The 14,508-nt window shown below is 57.1% G+C and overlaps 1 protein-coding gene across 5 annotated transcripts in view; it reads right to left on the bottom strand.

Annotated features, from left to right (window-relative positions):
- PTPRU (protein tyrosine phosphatase receptor type U) overlaps positions 1-7,368 on the bottom strand; it is a 57,044-nt gene extending 49,676 nt beyond the window's left edge. For all 5 annotated transcript variants that reach the window (XM_038160708.1, XM_038160710.1, XM_038160711.1 and 2 more), the window contains exon 1: positions 7,166-7,368. In XM_038160708.1, the coding sequence (XP_038016636.1) occupies positions 7,166-7,238 (73 nt within the window). In that variant the 5' untranslated portion in view covers positions 7,239-7,368. The remainder of the gene's footprint in view (positions 1-7,165) is intronic.
- Between the last annotated feature and the right edge of the window lie 7,140 nt (positions 7,369-14,508).

Here is a 14,508-nt window from a genome sequence, read left to right as displayed (position 1 = left end):
AAGCTCCTGGTAATTAGGGAAAGAGCATTTATGCAGCTAATTACCCAGGATGTCAGCCTACCTCTGCTAACAGGCAGGATGTGCTGGCAGGGAATGAGGACCTGGCACCCCAGGGTGTGTGGGGCTGCGACAGGTCCTTGTCCCCACCAGTGGGCTGCCAGCAGCAGGGAAGGACTTTGGAGGAGACACATCCTTGCATGGATCTGCCTGGAGTTCCTGACCAGCCCTGAAAATTGCTGCTGTTGAATCTTCCACCATCACAGCTTTTGGAGGAACCCAAGTCTCCAGGGTCACACAGCACAGGACAGAGAGGGGCTGTACCCTGAGGAGCCCTACAGAGCACCCCCAAAACCACAGAAGCTCCACAGACACCTCCAAATCCATCCAAGCAAGGGAATGCAGTTTGCTGTAGTCCATCGTCTACCTGTTCTCGCCTCTGTAAGCAAGTGGCCACAATGTTCCATCCCCCCCCACAGAAAAGCCATCCCCACATCTCCTGTCAGGACACAGCAGCAAGACCCTCAGGCAGCACCCCAAAGTCAAGCCTCACGCTCTGGGAGAGCAGCTGGGCCGCAGCAAGTGATGCATCTCCTCTTCCAGACTGGCCAGCACTCACCTCTAGCGACATCCTGCTCTGGGGGAGCCTGCCCCAGCTGGTGTGTCCAGAGGCACACGTGCTCCTTGGCTCGGCTAACTGGGCTAATTAGGCTGAAGGCCTCTAGCACAAAGCAGCACACAGGCTCAAATGCCCAGGGGTCACCAGGGCTTGTATCCTGAGCAGGACCATGGGGACAGTGGCCCTGTTAAGACCAATTGATGTCCCTGTCCCTCATCCTCAGAGCATCTCCTGCCTCCCCATCCCAGCCACAATCCTGATTAACTTAACGATGTCAGCAAAGGCTGGATCTACATGGGGAGTCCAGGGAGCCAAAGCAGTTATTGGTCAATTTAGGGCTCCCCAGCACCAGCACAGCTCCGGGACGGGCAAGGATGGACCCTCCGGCAGTCCGGGAAGGCTACAGGGAGCTGGGGGAGCTGTGCCAGCACAGCCACCCTGTCATGGGTGATTTGATAATATTTTTCAAGCCAAATTTTAAAAAAGGCATCAAAAAATTGTGTATGACAAAAATATTCAGGAAGTTGCTCCAGCTGCAACATACTCCCACTCCCCAGCTGCAGTGCAATGCTCTGCTCCACTGCATCCCTGTCAGGGATAGGGGCTTTCCCAGCTTCCAATCAGGGCCCACTCTGGGTGGGCAGTGAGGTCTCCAGGTAACAGGGGGTATGGCAGGCACATCCCTGCCCCTGCCTTCAGCAACAGGGCTGCCCAGAGCCCCCCACCCCCTGAGCTGCACCCACCATCCCTGCTGCAGGGCACAGGGGTCAGCCAGGTGCCAAAAGGGTGCCAAGCACTCTCCCTTAACCCCCTCCTGTTCCTCAACATCTTCAGCACTTTGGGAGGCAGGAAGGTCAGGAAATAAATTTATGGCCAAAGCCAGTCAAGAGGCTCCTTCCAGCTGTGAATCTGTCTCACAGAGTCAAGGTGACCCACAGAGACCTGCTGGGCCCCAAGCTGCAGGAGCATCACATTCCTGGGATTCCCACTGCAGCCCAGCCTCCTCATTGGAGCAAGCAGCATCCCAGTGGCCAGGCACCCACAGGAACAGCCCCTGCAGCCCTCAGTACCCCACGGCACAGCGGGAGTTCTGCTGTCCTGCTCCTGCAGCGAGCATGGAACCAGCACCCAGATTTGGGGTCTGGCAGAGGCATCCAGGGACAGGAAACAGAGACAGCCCCAGCCTGGCTCGCCACAATCCACACTTGGATCCACTCCCCAGGTGGGAGAAATTGGGGTGCAAAGCCTGGGCCCCTTAAACATGCAGTAAGCATGCTCCCCCACCAGTGCCCAGGCAGGAGCTGCAGACCTGGGCTGTGACACCCAGGCAGGACCTGGAAGAGCACACAAGCAACTGGGAATAAGCCGCAACCAGCAACCATCCAGCAAGCAGGAACAACACTTCTGATCTTGAAAAAAAAAAAAAAAAAAAAGAGCCACAAAGGGCACTGTGAGCCCCCAGTGCTGGCAGCGGGGAGGGGGAAAGGGCTGCTCCACAGGCGAGGGCTCTTCTGCCTTTGCCTTGTAGCAGCTGGAAGAGCTGGACTTTGGCTTTTGATCCAGGCAGAGGGTGCAGAACCTGCCACTCCCAGGGCCAGGAAAGCAACAGCTCAGGAACACCCAGGAAAGTCCCTCGGACAGCTGCCAGCTCCACAGCCACTCCCCAGAGATGCCCTTCACTCGGCAAAGAGGAGCAGATCCCGTGTCCCCAGGGCCACTCCGGCCAGGCAGACGCAGGCTGGCACCCCCTCCCACCCATCACCCACATCCACCCCAGCACAGGTAAAAGCTGCAGCAGCTCCTGCCAGGCCACCTGCTTCAGAAAGGAAAAGCTCCAGGACCTATTTATTTTGAGGCTGCCTACAAGGAAGCGATTAGCTTCAGGGGATTAATTGTTGGGAATCCTTGTCCAAAGAGGAAAGCCTCAGTTTCACCAAGTACAAGGAGGGATCTCCAGGCTGGAATGAGAGAGTAAGATCCAAGGAAAGCTGCAAAGCAAATCCCGAGCTGCCATGGGAGAGAAGAGGCTTGGGAATCCTGACATTTAATCACGCAGTAACTAAAGGTTCGCAGACATGTCTAATAAGACAATTATAGTGCATGTTAATAATAGATTATTAAAAAGCTTATTTATGGAAGTTTAAGCAGGCAGATGGTAGGGCCATGGTGAGAAGGCTCTCCAGAGCCTGTGCTACCTTTCAGCTCCCAGGGATGCAGCAGGGATTTGCCTTCCTCTGCCTCCAGCCTCCTGTGCTTAACCCTCACACGACTGCCCAAAGCAAAGCAGTAAATCCCTTCAGAGAGACTGCAGCCAGGAGAAAATTCTTATGGGGCATTTTGGGGTGCTCAGAGCTCCCAGCCTCTGTGCAGAGCAAGGACTTGGCAATGAAGTGATGGAAAAGTTCCATCTTACTGCAGTCAAGGGAAAAACCAACATCAACAGGCAGCAAGGAGGTGGTCACAGCCAGGACAGGGCTTAAAGCCACCAACAAACACCTGCCTTAGTTTTCCAGCGGGTGTCCCTCCTCCCCCAGAGCCCTGATCCTGGTAGACTTTATTCTGGGAAAGCTCCCAGAGAAGTTGGAATAGGGCTGGTTTGTCTTAGTTTGGATAACAAAGGGAAAAATGTGCATTTTGGGCCAGGAGATGATTCACCAGCATCTCTGTTCCAGGGGCCAGGGCAGGTCCAGGCACCCAGAGGAAAAACATGAAACAGGAGTTTTGGAACAAGAAGAGGGTAAAAATGAAACAAATGCAACTGCAAGTCTTGATGGGGAAGGAAAAAAACCCAGACATTGCCAGGCTGTACCATGGAGATGCAGATACAGAGCCAGAGGGACAGGTCCATCCAGGAGCATCAGCATCACTCTGAGCCTCCCTAAATTCTGTTTCTCCCTCATGGATGGTAAAAATCCACCACACTCCAGTGTACCTCTGCACACACTGGAGAGCCAAGGGCTCAGGAGCCAGAAACCTCTGCCCTGGGCACACTTGGGCATGTCAACAGGATTTTCTGGAGCATCTCGACACAGAAGCCTCAAGGGTGTTTGCACTGTCTGGGCACTCCGGGAAAGGGCATGGCATTCTCAGGGCATTAAAAACACATGTAGGAGCAAACAAGAGAAAGAGCTTCTTCCCCTGCACGAAGAAAAAAAAAAAAAAAAAAAAAAAAAAAAAAAAAAAAAAAAAAAAAAAAAACCACCCCCACAAAGCCTGAAACAAGCCGACAAGGAAAAAGTAAGGTTCTCACACATTTTATGTGCTTGGTGAAGGCGGGGTGGGGAGAACAAAAATGCCTTGGCACGGGAAAGCCCACGGACAGCCAGGCGGAGGGAAACAAACACCGGGAACAGCGCTGGAGGAGCAGCATCAGGCACCTGAGCCCCCGGAGGGCACGAAACGCTGACCCTGTCCCCCAGCAGCAGCTGGGGACATCTCTGCTCCTGACCCCCTTCCCCGAGCATCCCCTGCTCATCCCTTCTCCCAGCACCTCCCGAGCCCCCCTGACCGTTAACGGGCGGGGGCTGCCCCGCTCCCGACCCCAGTCCCCGCCCCGGGAACGGCGTCTGCTCGGCTGTTCCCATTCACCAGACCGAGACAGCACCGCCGCGTCGGGGTCAGGGTCACCCGTGCCATCTCCTGCCAGCGCTGTCGCGCGGGGACAAGGACGCTTGGGGGGCCCCGTCCCCCCTGTTTGGCCCCAGCTGGTCACCACAGCCGGCAGCCACCGCCCCCAGCCCCCCCCGAGCAGTCTGAGTGCCTCCGGAGACGCCACCAACCCCAGTCCAGTGCTCCCTGGCAGTCCCAACCTCCCAAGTGGAACTGCAAACCCAAATGTTTTATTTGCTTAATTGCTGCTAACGAAGTCGGAGCCGAGAGCAAATAGCTTCCGCATAATTCCGGCAGGAGTGCCACGCAGCAGCAGGGCTGTGTGTCCCCATCGCGTGTCCCCACCGCCGGAAAACAGCCCGGGAGCACGGGCTGGGGCCCCTCGAGCAGCGCATTGCTGAGCTCTTGCGGTGCAGCACACAGAAGCAGAGGTGCCCCTTACCGTGGAATCATTTGGGTTGGGAAACATCACCGAGTCCAGCCACGCCCCCAACACGTCCCCAAGTGCCACATCCACCTTTCCTGGCAGTGGAGGCAAAAAGCAGAGGGAAATACCTGAGCCAGCACAGCCTCCTGCGCCCGGGCCCAGCGCAGAGCCCCCCGAGACAGGCGGCTCCTGGCCACGGGCTTCCAGCAGGGAAAGGCTCCTGCTGCAAAGAGCCCGGGGAGCAGAGATGGGGCTGCCAAAGGCCGCTGGTGCCAAGCGCAGGTCCCCATCCCAGCCTGCCGACACCACACGAGCCCCCGCATCCCTGCATTTGGGGGGTCAGCCAGTGCCTCCCAACCCCACCCAGGTCCCCTCCGTGACAAACACAACGGGCCGGCAATGGCAGCTCAGTCACTGCAAAACCTTCATGAACTACAAGAAGTTTGAGGGCTGCAGGAAGGAGCAAAGAACACCCTAAGGCCGCGGTGGGCTGTAACCAGGCACCCCACTTCCTCCCTGTGCCTCACTTTCCCCACCTGTAGAAGGGACCCCTACGCCCCTTCTTCACAAAGGCACAGCTAAAAACCCCATCTTCTGAAAATATCCACCGAGACAAGCAGTGTGCCCTCCCGAGAGGCCCAGAGCACGTGCAAATGGCTTAAATATTTTTTCCCAGCCCTTGCCCACTGTGCAGCCCCAGGGACGAGCCGGGCAACCTCCCCACAGCTGACAAGCCACATCAGCAGGATCAAACAGCAGATCCAGGCTGAAAAGCAGCCTGCAGTGGAAAGGGGAGCGGGGGCTGGCAGCAGACCCCTCACCTCCAGCTGGATCCAGTCCCTTCAGCTCCACTGCGGAGCGGAGCCTGCTCTGCATCTGCCCGGGAAATGGAGCAAACGCACTCCTGATTTACACATTTACACCAGGAGCAGGCTCGATCCTGACCTTCGCCAATGCCATCCTGCAGGGAAGGGACTCCACCGAGGGAAAAGGGTTTGCTTGGTAGGGGACCCTCCCCACAAAGCCGCCCCAGTCCCCAGTGCATCCCCACCACTGGGTCTCCAGCCCCTCACTGGCTGCAGCAGCTCAGCCCTGAGAGCCAGCAGAGCTCCACACACCAGGGCTGGGGAGCAGCAAACCCCAAATCCCCCTCTGAAACCGGGGGGGGGGTGGGGGCAGAGGCCCCTTACTCCACCGGAGCACTGAACCCCCCACCAGCTCCATGCCTCAGTTTCCCCATCATCCCCTGCTCAGCCCCAAAGCCCAGAGCAGCAGCTCCAGCAGCACACAACCTCCCTCCCCAAAATACAAACCCATTCCCTCCCCATTTCCCCCACCCTGCATGAACCAGGGGAGCCTCAACGGCTTCACATTCCCCCACCCATCGTCTCTCCATCCCCCATGCACGGGTCAGCCGCCACTTGTTTTCTGCTGATGGGTGTCACTATTTATAATCTTTGGAGAAATGCCATTACCCAAAAAAAACAAAAATGAATGCACCACCATAGGGACTGTGCGCAGGTGAACAGCTTGGATTTAAAGGTAAAAAACCAAAGAACTAGGCAAAAATACACTTTATGTGATCAGCATCACCCAGGAATTGGGGGCGATAGTGTCAGGGACCCCTTGGAGTGAGGCACCAACTCCCATGGCTCCGTTTCTCCAAAAACGCACTGGCAACCCCCGGTAGCACCTCGGGAACCCCAAATTCCCATTCTCCACTGCATCCAACCCCATTTCAGCTTCCCAAAGGGACTGGGAGCGAGTCGTCGTCGTCCCGCACACCGCATCAGCTCTTCCGGAGCCCCTGCCGGGGGGGGGGGGTCCCGGGGGGCGCCGGGTAGATCACGGGGAGGAGGGGAAAATTAAAAACATGTAAATTAATCAAATTAATCGATCGATCGTATCTCCGTACAACTCCCCCAGTAGCCCCCCAGCAAAATGAGAGCCGAGAGGCTGCGATCGGAGCCGCCGCGGCCGCCACCTGTTCCGACCGGAGGGTCCCCAGCTTCCCGCCGGAGCCGCCGGTGAAATCACCGGGATCCCGCCGCCCCCCGGGCACCGGCCTGAGGTCTCCTCTCGCCCGCGCTCCCCCCGCCGCCACCGGGGGAAGTTTTCCCTCCCGTAGTGCAGCGGGAGGGGGGGGGGGTGGACGGCGGCCCCGGTACCGGCAGCGAGCGGGAACCGTGGGGCCGCGCTCGGCGGAGCATCCTCGGGGTGGGGGGCCGCCGAGACCCCCTGGCCGCCGCACCCCCGGCAGGGAAAACTTCCCCCTGTAGCGGCGGGGGCGCAGGCGAGAGGAGCCCCCATACCGGTGACCGGAGGGGAGGGAGGCGGATTCCGGTTGTTTCATGGAGGAGTGGGGTCCCGAGGCGGTTCGGACACCCTCCGGTGGGAACAGGTGGCGGTGGGACGGGCGGGACCCTCCGCGCACCGGGGTCGGTGGAGTCCCGGAATCGCACCGAGCGAGCAGGACCCCTCTCCCCGGCTCACACACCGCGCTCCGTTCCTACCGGCGGGCGTCTCGGTGTCCAGCGCGTAGACCCGCAGGGCGAGGGCGAGCAGCAGCGCCCGGGCGCTCTGCATGGTGCGGCCGGTGCCGGGGGGCGGCGGGGCCGTGGCCGCCGCTGCGCGCCCGCGGTTCCGGCGCGGCGGGGGCGCAGCGGGGCCCGCGCCCGCCCCGCGCCTCAAATACCGGCGGCGGCGGCTCGCGCCCGCCGTGACGTCACCGCCGCCCGCGGGGGGGCGCGGGGGGGGGGGCGCCGGTACCGGGAACGGCAACGGCGGGCGGGGCGGCGGCGCCCCCTGGCGGACACGAGCGGTGGCGCCGCGAGGGAAGTTTGGGAGCTGCGGGGGGGGCGCGGCCCCGGGAGTTACGGGGGGACTGGGGGGGGTTCCCCGGTACCGGGGGAGAGGAGAGGTGGGGAGGGGTCCCGGGAGCTGGGGGCGACGGGCGGCGCTCGGTTAAGAGAGGTTCTCTCGTCCTAGGGGCTGCGGGGAGAGAGGCGGTCCCGGGAGTTAAGGGGAGGGGGGGCGGTGCGTGGGTAAGGGGCGGGAGGGCCTCCTCTACCGGGGGCTGGGAGGAGGGGAATATCCGGTACCGGGAGAGAGGGGGAGGAAGTCCCAGGAGAGGCGGGGAATGGGGGTCCCGGGAATTACTGAGGAAGGTGCACGCTTAATGGAGGGGAGATCTCCGGTGCCGGGGGAGAGCGGCTTGGGCTGCCCGGGAGCGCCTCTTGCTTGCGGGGTGGTGCACGGGTGAACCCCGCCAGGGTGCGCGAGAAAGCACGGGGGTCCCCGGCTGCAGGAAGATCCCGTTGCGCGGAGAGTCCCTGTTGCTGCGGTGGCTCCTGTTGCAGCGGAGGGGACCCGGCTGCAGGGGGAAGGAGGGGTTCCCTGCGGGCAGGAGGCTGCCAGGCTCTGTGAGGTGGGGGATCCCTGGTTTTTCGGGTGTGCAGGGATAGTCCCCAGCTTGGGGGGAGGCTGCCTCCGGAATGGTCCCCACGACCCCCCAAATGCAGGGGGTGTCCTCAGGGGTCCCAGTTGTAGGGTCCCCACCAAGCTGGAGTGGATCCTGCAGGGTTTCCAGTTGCAGGACAGGTGCTGGGAGGAGGCTGGGACAGAGGGAGGTGATGGTGACACCCACTCTGGGGTGGGTTCCCCCAGCCCTCGAGTGCCCCCCATCACCCCTGGGCCGTGCCCGAGGCTGTGGGGCAGAGACAAGACCCTATGGGCTGCACATTTGGGACAGAGCCTCCTGCCCATCCTGGGGCGTCCTCGGACCCTGAAACCCCCTTGGTCCTCCACCACAGGCTGGATGTCCTTGAGGGACAGGGACAGGATGCTTAGATCCACAGGATGGTGACAGGGAAAGCCGGACAAGGCTGTATGGGAGTGGCAGTGGCACCTGAGACCCTGGTGACACCCAGCAAAGCCACCATACCCCCGGTGTGGGAAGGGGGTGACAGAGGGAGGTGCAGGATCCAACTCAGAGTGAGCAGAAAGGAGAAAAACCTGGAAGGATGTAAAAGGAGGAAAATCTCTGTCCCTTTGCCAGCCCAGTGCACAGGATCAGGCACAGAGCACTGGCAGCCCTGCTGTCCCTGCCGGCAGTGCCAACGGGGATGAAAGGCCCCTTGTTTGTTGACATCCTCTCCAGCCCTATTTCTGGAGGAAAATGTTTTCCCAAAGGTTTGGGGTGAAGAGGAGGGAAACTTTGCATCAGCTTTCTGGCGTGCACCGTGCTTAGGTCACCTAGCCCCGGCTGCGGCTCCAGGGTGGAAACTGAGTGGGCACAGGGAATCTTGGAAAGCGGAGGGAACAACGCTGGAAATATTGGGACTTCTTACCCCAAATCCCACAGGGAGAATCCCTGGCATTGGTATCACCCTGTGATGATTCAGCCTTGTCCTGAAAGATAGCACCCAGTTGCCAGCATCCAGCAGGGTGACAGAGGGACGGGGGATGGTATCTGGGTGTTGCTGAGCCCAGTGAACCCACCAGGAAGCTCCCAGCCCCAGAAGTAGGACAACACTGCCCGCCAGCTTCATCCAAGTTCAGCTCATCCCTAGGGATGCTGCTGTGCTGCTTCTCCATGTTGGGCTGGCTTCATTATCTGGGGACACTGCGCAGCCCTGGGGACACTGCACTGACACATGGCACTGCACAGCTCTGGGGACACTACACAGCCTTGAGGACACTGCAGTGACCTGGGGACACTGCAGAGCCCCCACCTGGCCCCCTCCTCTCTGGGACAGGGGTTCAGCACATGTGGGGTCTTCTCAGACCTGCCAACCCCAAATACTCCACCTGGCAGTGTCCCCGGTGTCACCCCTGCCTGTGCCATGGTGGCACAAAACGTTTATCTTCCATTCCCAGTTGCCCCCAGTTGTCCCCAAGCAGCCCAGTTGCTCCCAGCAGCACCCCCGGCAGGTTAGCACCATGGTGACAATTCTTGCAGGGAGGCATCCATCCCCATGGATCTGGGGACAAACCAGACCGTGTGTCCCCCAGCCAGGACAGCACATCTGGGGTGAGGGCAGAGGGTGATGGACACTCCTCTCCAAGTTGCCCCACGCTGAGCATGGAGTGATCCTGACAAATCCTCTCCTCAGTGACACTAAAAGCCTGTTAAAATAATGCCCAATAAGGGAATTAAGCTGCTTAGATGTGTGGCAGCAAAGGCAGGAGAGGGCTGGCACGGTGCTGGCTGGCACAGTGCAGAGGGTGACACTTTGCAGGGTCCCTCTGGAGTTTTTTTTGAGAAAAATCCCCCAAATCCTTCTGAGAAGAGGAGCTGGGTGATGCAGCAGCCGTGGGATGAGCTGGGGATAGTCCCTGAGTCTCTGCCCAGACTGGGGAGGAATCTGGAGGGGTCTTGACCCAGCAGCTGAACTGATAAATGTTCAGGGAGGCAATGCAGCCAAGGGTAAGCAGAAGCAATATATTCCCAGGATTCTGGGGGAATCAACCAGGAAACGTGGAGTTTTTAAGCTGCACAAGCCTGTTGGAGCACTGTGCTGTGCTTTCCACCACCTTTTAAACCCCCGAATTGTACTTCCAAACCAATCACTTCAAAAAACAATAAAAAGGGGTTTTGTTGCAGCCAGCGTATCACAACAGAACTGTTCCCCATTCCCTGTGGGTGACCGTTCTGCTCCAACAGTCCCACAGCCCATCTGTGCCACCTGCTTGGGTGAGCCCTGGGGTTCATCTGCTGCCCCTCCCGTGCTTCTCCACGGGGATCATTCATGCACCCAGCACTTGCCGCGCACTGCGGGCACGGCACGAATTTCTCATGAGCGGAGCGGGACGGACACGGGGGCTCCACAAAGGCTCCTTGTCCCTGCGAAGGTCTGGCACTGGCCCAGGGCAGGGCAGAGCAGGCGGGAAGGGGCTTGCAGGAGCCTCCCGGGATGATGGAGCTGGGTGAGGGGAGGGATGAAGGGAGGAATGCATGGATGGTGTGCATTCATGTTGTGACCAGGTTTGGGGACAACCAGGAATTGTCCCCATGGCTCTGCATGAGGACAGTTACTGACAATTGCCCCTCCAGCACATCCAGCTCAATCCCACTTGTCCAACAGGGCTGAAAGGGAGGAAAGTTTGGCCAAGGACCCATCACTGCTTCCCGAGCTGGGGGGGACCTGCCTAGCACTGACAGGGCCAGGGGTGCAGACAGGGACACAGGATGGGTTTGGAAGGGGCACAGCACCCATCATGCGTGGTCTGGGACTAACCCTGCACCAAGGGAAGAAAGGAGGGACAAAGGGAAGCAGTGAGGAAGGAAGGACGGACGGGCAGACGGCACTGCCCCATGCAGCTGCAGGGATGGAGGCAGTGACAACCCATCAGGACCAAACTCCATCCCATTACCGGGGTGCAAATCCTTTCCCCTAACCCTTCCCAAGCATCTCCTCCCACTCTGAGCACTGGCAGGATGAGCCTGCAGTCCCCTGCCCTGTCTCCCTGTGCCATCAGCCAACAGTCTTGCAGGAGCAATTGAGTTAAAATGAAGTAATCACTTTTCAAGTACAGTCATTTGCAGGAAAAATATAGGCCTTGCTGTGATTGCAAATGGTCTCCACTGCAACCATCCCTCCCACTCGAGAGAGAAATGTTTTCAGCCCCGGTGTGCTCAGTGACAGCAGCCTCAAGCCCAGCCCGTGTGGCTACATCACACCTTATGGCTTCTCCCAGGCTGGGGGTAAAGAGATGGGATTTGGGGCTTTGAATCTCTTGGGAGCCAGCAGTTCTTTCAGGAGGATTCTTTTGCTCTCAGATATCTCTGTGAAATGGCAGGTTGAGGGAGTGGGGCTGCCCTGAGCCCTTATCCCAGAACCCAGGAATGGAGCTGCAGCACCCACTGGTCCTCCCTAAACCACTGGGCGAGCATCTCCATATTGACCACACCAAAACCCTTTAAATTTTTACTTATTTCAGAATACCATCTTTTGCTGCCAGCACAGTAATTCCTCATTTTTCCCCATTAAACCCACAGGACACAGAGCCCATCACTTCCTCCCAGGCATTGCTCCCAGCAGTGCCTTCCCTGCAGCAAACAGCTCTTGCAGAGCTGCTGGGACAAAACACCCCACACTGAATTTTAAGGAATTTCACCCCCCCAAATTTTTTGCCTTCTGGTTTTTTTCCTCCTTTTCCTTTTACTCTAGTCTCTCTCCCTCTTTCTCCCATATCCCCATTTATTTTTCTATACCTCCACCTATCACACCCCCATCCAGCTCTTTCTAACAACTCTCTGCTATTTTCTTAAATCACCTGCCTTTTGCTAATGCCAAAACCCCTTTTTCTTTCTTAACAGACAAAATAGATTATATCATCCTGCTGTTCTCCTCCCTGTCTGTCCAGCCCCAAGTGGTCAGACGCCTGCCGCGGTGCCGTGGCCGGATGTAATAGGGCTATTAGATGAGTTATCACAGCCTGAAAGGATGAAATAACTTCTGTGCCTTCATCCAAATAAAACTCCCTATTCCTGTTCAATGCAACAAATGAACAAGAGTTCCCAGGGGAAATAGCCAGGAAAATGTTAGAAGATGTTACAAGGTGTTAGAAAATGTTATTTAAGATCCAACCCTTCACCAAGCTACCTCTTGGTTTGGGCTCAAAGGGCACGGGGGTTTCTCCATGGGGAATTGGGAAGCCCAAGGATCAGTGCCAACACACAGAGCTAAATCCTCACCCGAGTGCTGCTCCAACATTTTTTGAGTGCTCGGTGGCACAACCTCATGAATGTCCCACATGTGGCTGAATCCTTGCACCACTTGCATCCAGCAAACTGCTGTTTTCTCACTCAAGGTACTAATTCCAAGGAGAAACTTTGCTTTTCATCTCAGAAAGAGATGTCTCAAGTTGTCCCTGCATTTCCCAAGAGCTCCATGCAATGTCCCCAGATCTGCAGGTGGAACATCCAGCCCAGCCCACAGCAGCATCCCCCGCAGCCCCTGCCCATAGCAGCATCCCAGCCCCTGTGGGAGATGCTCCAGAGCCAGCCGGGAGCCCGGGGTGGGCCCTGCAGGCCGCCACTGCCCTGGCCAGCCCTGACTGACCTCCCTGTGCCACCAACTGCCCCAGTGGGGTTTTACAGGGACTTCCTTTGAGGGATGCAAACCCCCAGGGCCTCCCTCCTGGGCTGGTGAGGAACAGCCCAAGGCAGAAGCTCCACTGCAGAATTTTAAATCCCTACACTTACTAGGACTCTGCTTGTTCCCCCTCTGGTACCCCCTGAACCCTCCAATTTCTGTCCTCTCTGGAGTGTGACAGACATGTGGACACCGGCACCACCAGTGTCACCTGTGGGCACACTGTGATCCTCCTGGGGCTGCACCCATGGCACCTGGAGCCACAGCTGCTTCCTGGCCACCTGTGCAGGAAAAGCCCAAATGTTTCCTCCATGTCACCTTGTTGTGGGCTTATTTATCTCCCTTCAGATCATTTTTGTCTCTTTTTTTTCATTCCTGGAAAGACCTCTGTGAGTATGGGGTGGAAATGCAGGAATAGCTCTGCATTACCTTGTGGGCCCTACTCTGGAATTGTCACATAAACAGTTAAAAATCACATTACTGGGGACACAAGTGTCCATTCCAGTCCCTTCCCTGCTTTTGGAGCTGTCTGGGAGCATCATAAATGCTCCTCGAATTTTTGCAGGCTGCTTTTAACCCCAAAATATACCACAGTATCATGCACCATCCATCTGTCCATTTGCTCAGCACTTCACCCAGCCCAGCTGCCATTCCAGCTGCATGGATTTGCCCATCCCTAAACCTCACAAGAAAAATGACCTTGATTAAAAACCAACCAAAACCAAGGCATTGAACCCAAGCAGTTCTACACCAAAGCTCTTTGTGCCGCTCCTTCGGTATTGCCTCAGGATGGAGGTTTTCTTGAGGGGGGATGTAAATCAGCTGAGGCATTTTGTGTCTCTGATCACATCCAAAATCACAAATGTCATTTATTTTCAGACCTGAGGTTTGGCTATTGCTCAAATTTCCCATAATCATGTCTCAGTGCTGACAGGCTGGAGCCTGAGCACAGAGCTGGCTGTGCAACCAGCTCCTTTTAAAATCCAACAGCAAGGAAAGGAGGGAACAGTATCACATCCAACATTTATTTATTATCATTTTAAATTTGGTTTTATATCTTGTTTGGCTTTATTTTGTTCAGTTTTAGGTACAGGGGAAGTGTCAGCTCTCCTCTGCCCTCCTCTGAGCATCAGCAGCTCTGCTTTGCTGCCTTTCCAAACCCCGTTGGGGAAAGGATGTGCTCGGCAGTTTGTGACAAAAAGAATTCATCAGGCATTTCATGGGAACAAACAAAACCAACTGGTTCAGGAATGGACAGAACCCAGACATCCATCAGTTCTTTTCCCAGATAATTGTTCATGCTAACAATTTCCTGCAATGATGGGGAAATTTCAGGTCTACAGACAACAGAAGGAAAATGAGAAGTTAAAATGCAGTTAAAAAAGGATAAAAGACACCAATGTGGTGCCTTTCTTCACCTAGGCAACTTTTCAAGCTGTTCCAAGAGATCTTCCCTGCCAAATCACTTGGGGTGATGCCTCTGGGTGCCATTGTGACAACATGGGGCCCAAAAGAAGCATCTCCCTAAATGCAGCATCTCCCCTCCCCACCCTGGCTGTGCTCTTCCTCATCCAGCTGGATGATGCCCTGTGGACATCACACCTCAGTTCTGAGTCACCTCCCAAACACCAACCCCAAGACCAGTTCCTGCACTGTCTCAAGCTGGAAAAATGCCTGAACAGGATGATTCCTGAAAGTCTAGGGATGGACCAGCTCCACTGCACAACCTGAATATTGGCGGCACGGGAAAAAGCCGT

This window comes from Motacilla alba, chromosome 23 (assembly GCF_015832195.1).
Source record: "Motacilla alba alba isolate MOTALB_02 chromosome 23, Motacilla_alba_V1.0_pri, whole genome shotgun sequence".
NCBI classification, from domain to species: domain Eukaryota; kingdom Metazoa; phylum Chordata; class Aves; order Passeriformes; family Motacillidae; genus Motacilla; species Motacilla alba.
This window is presented reverse-complemented; position numbering and strand designations above follow the sequence as displayed.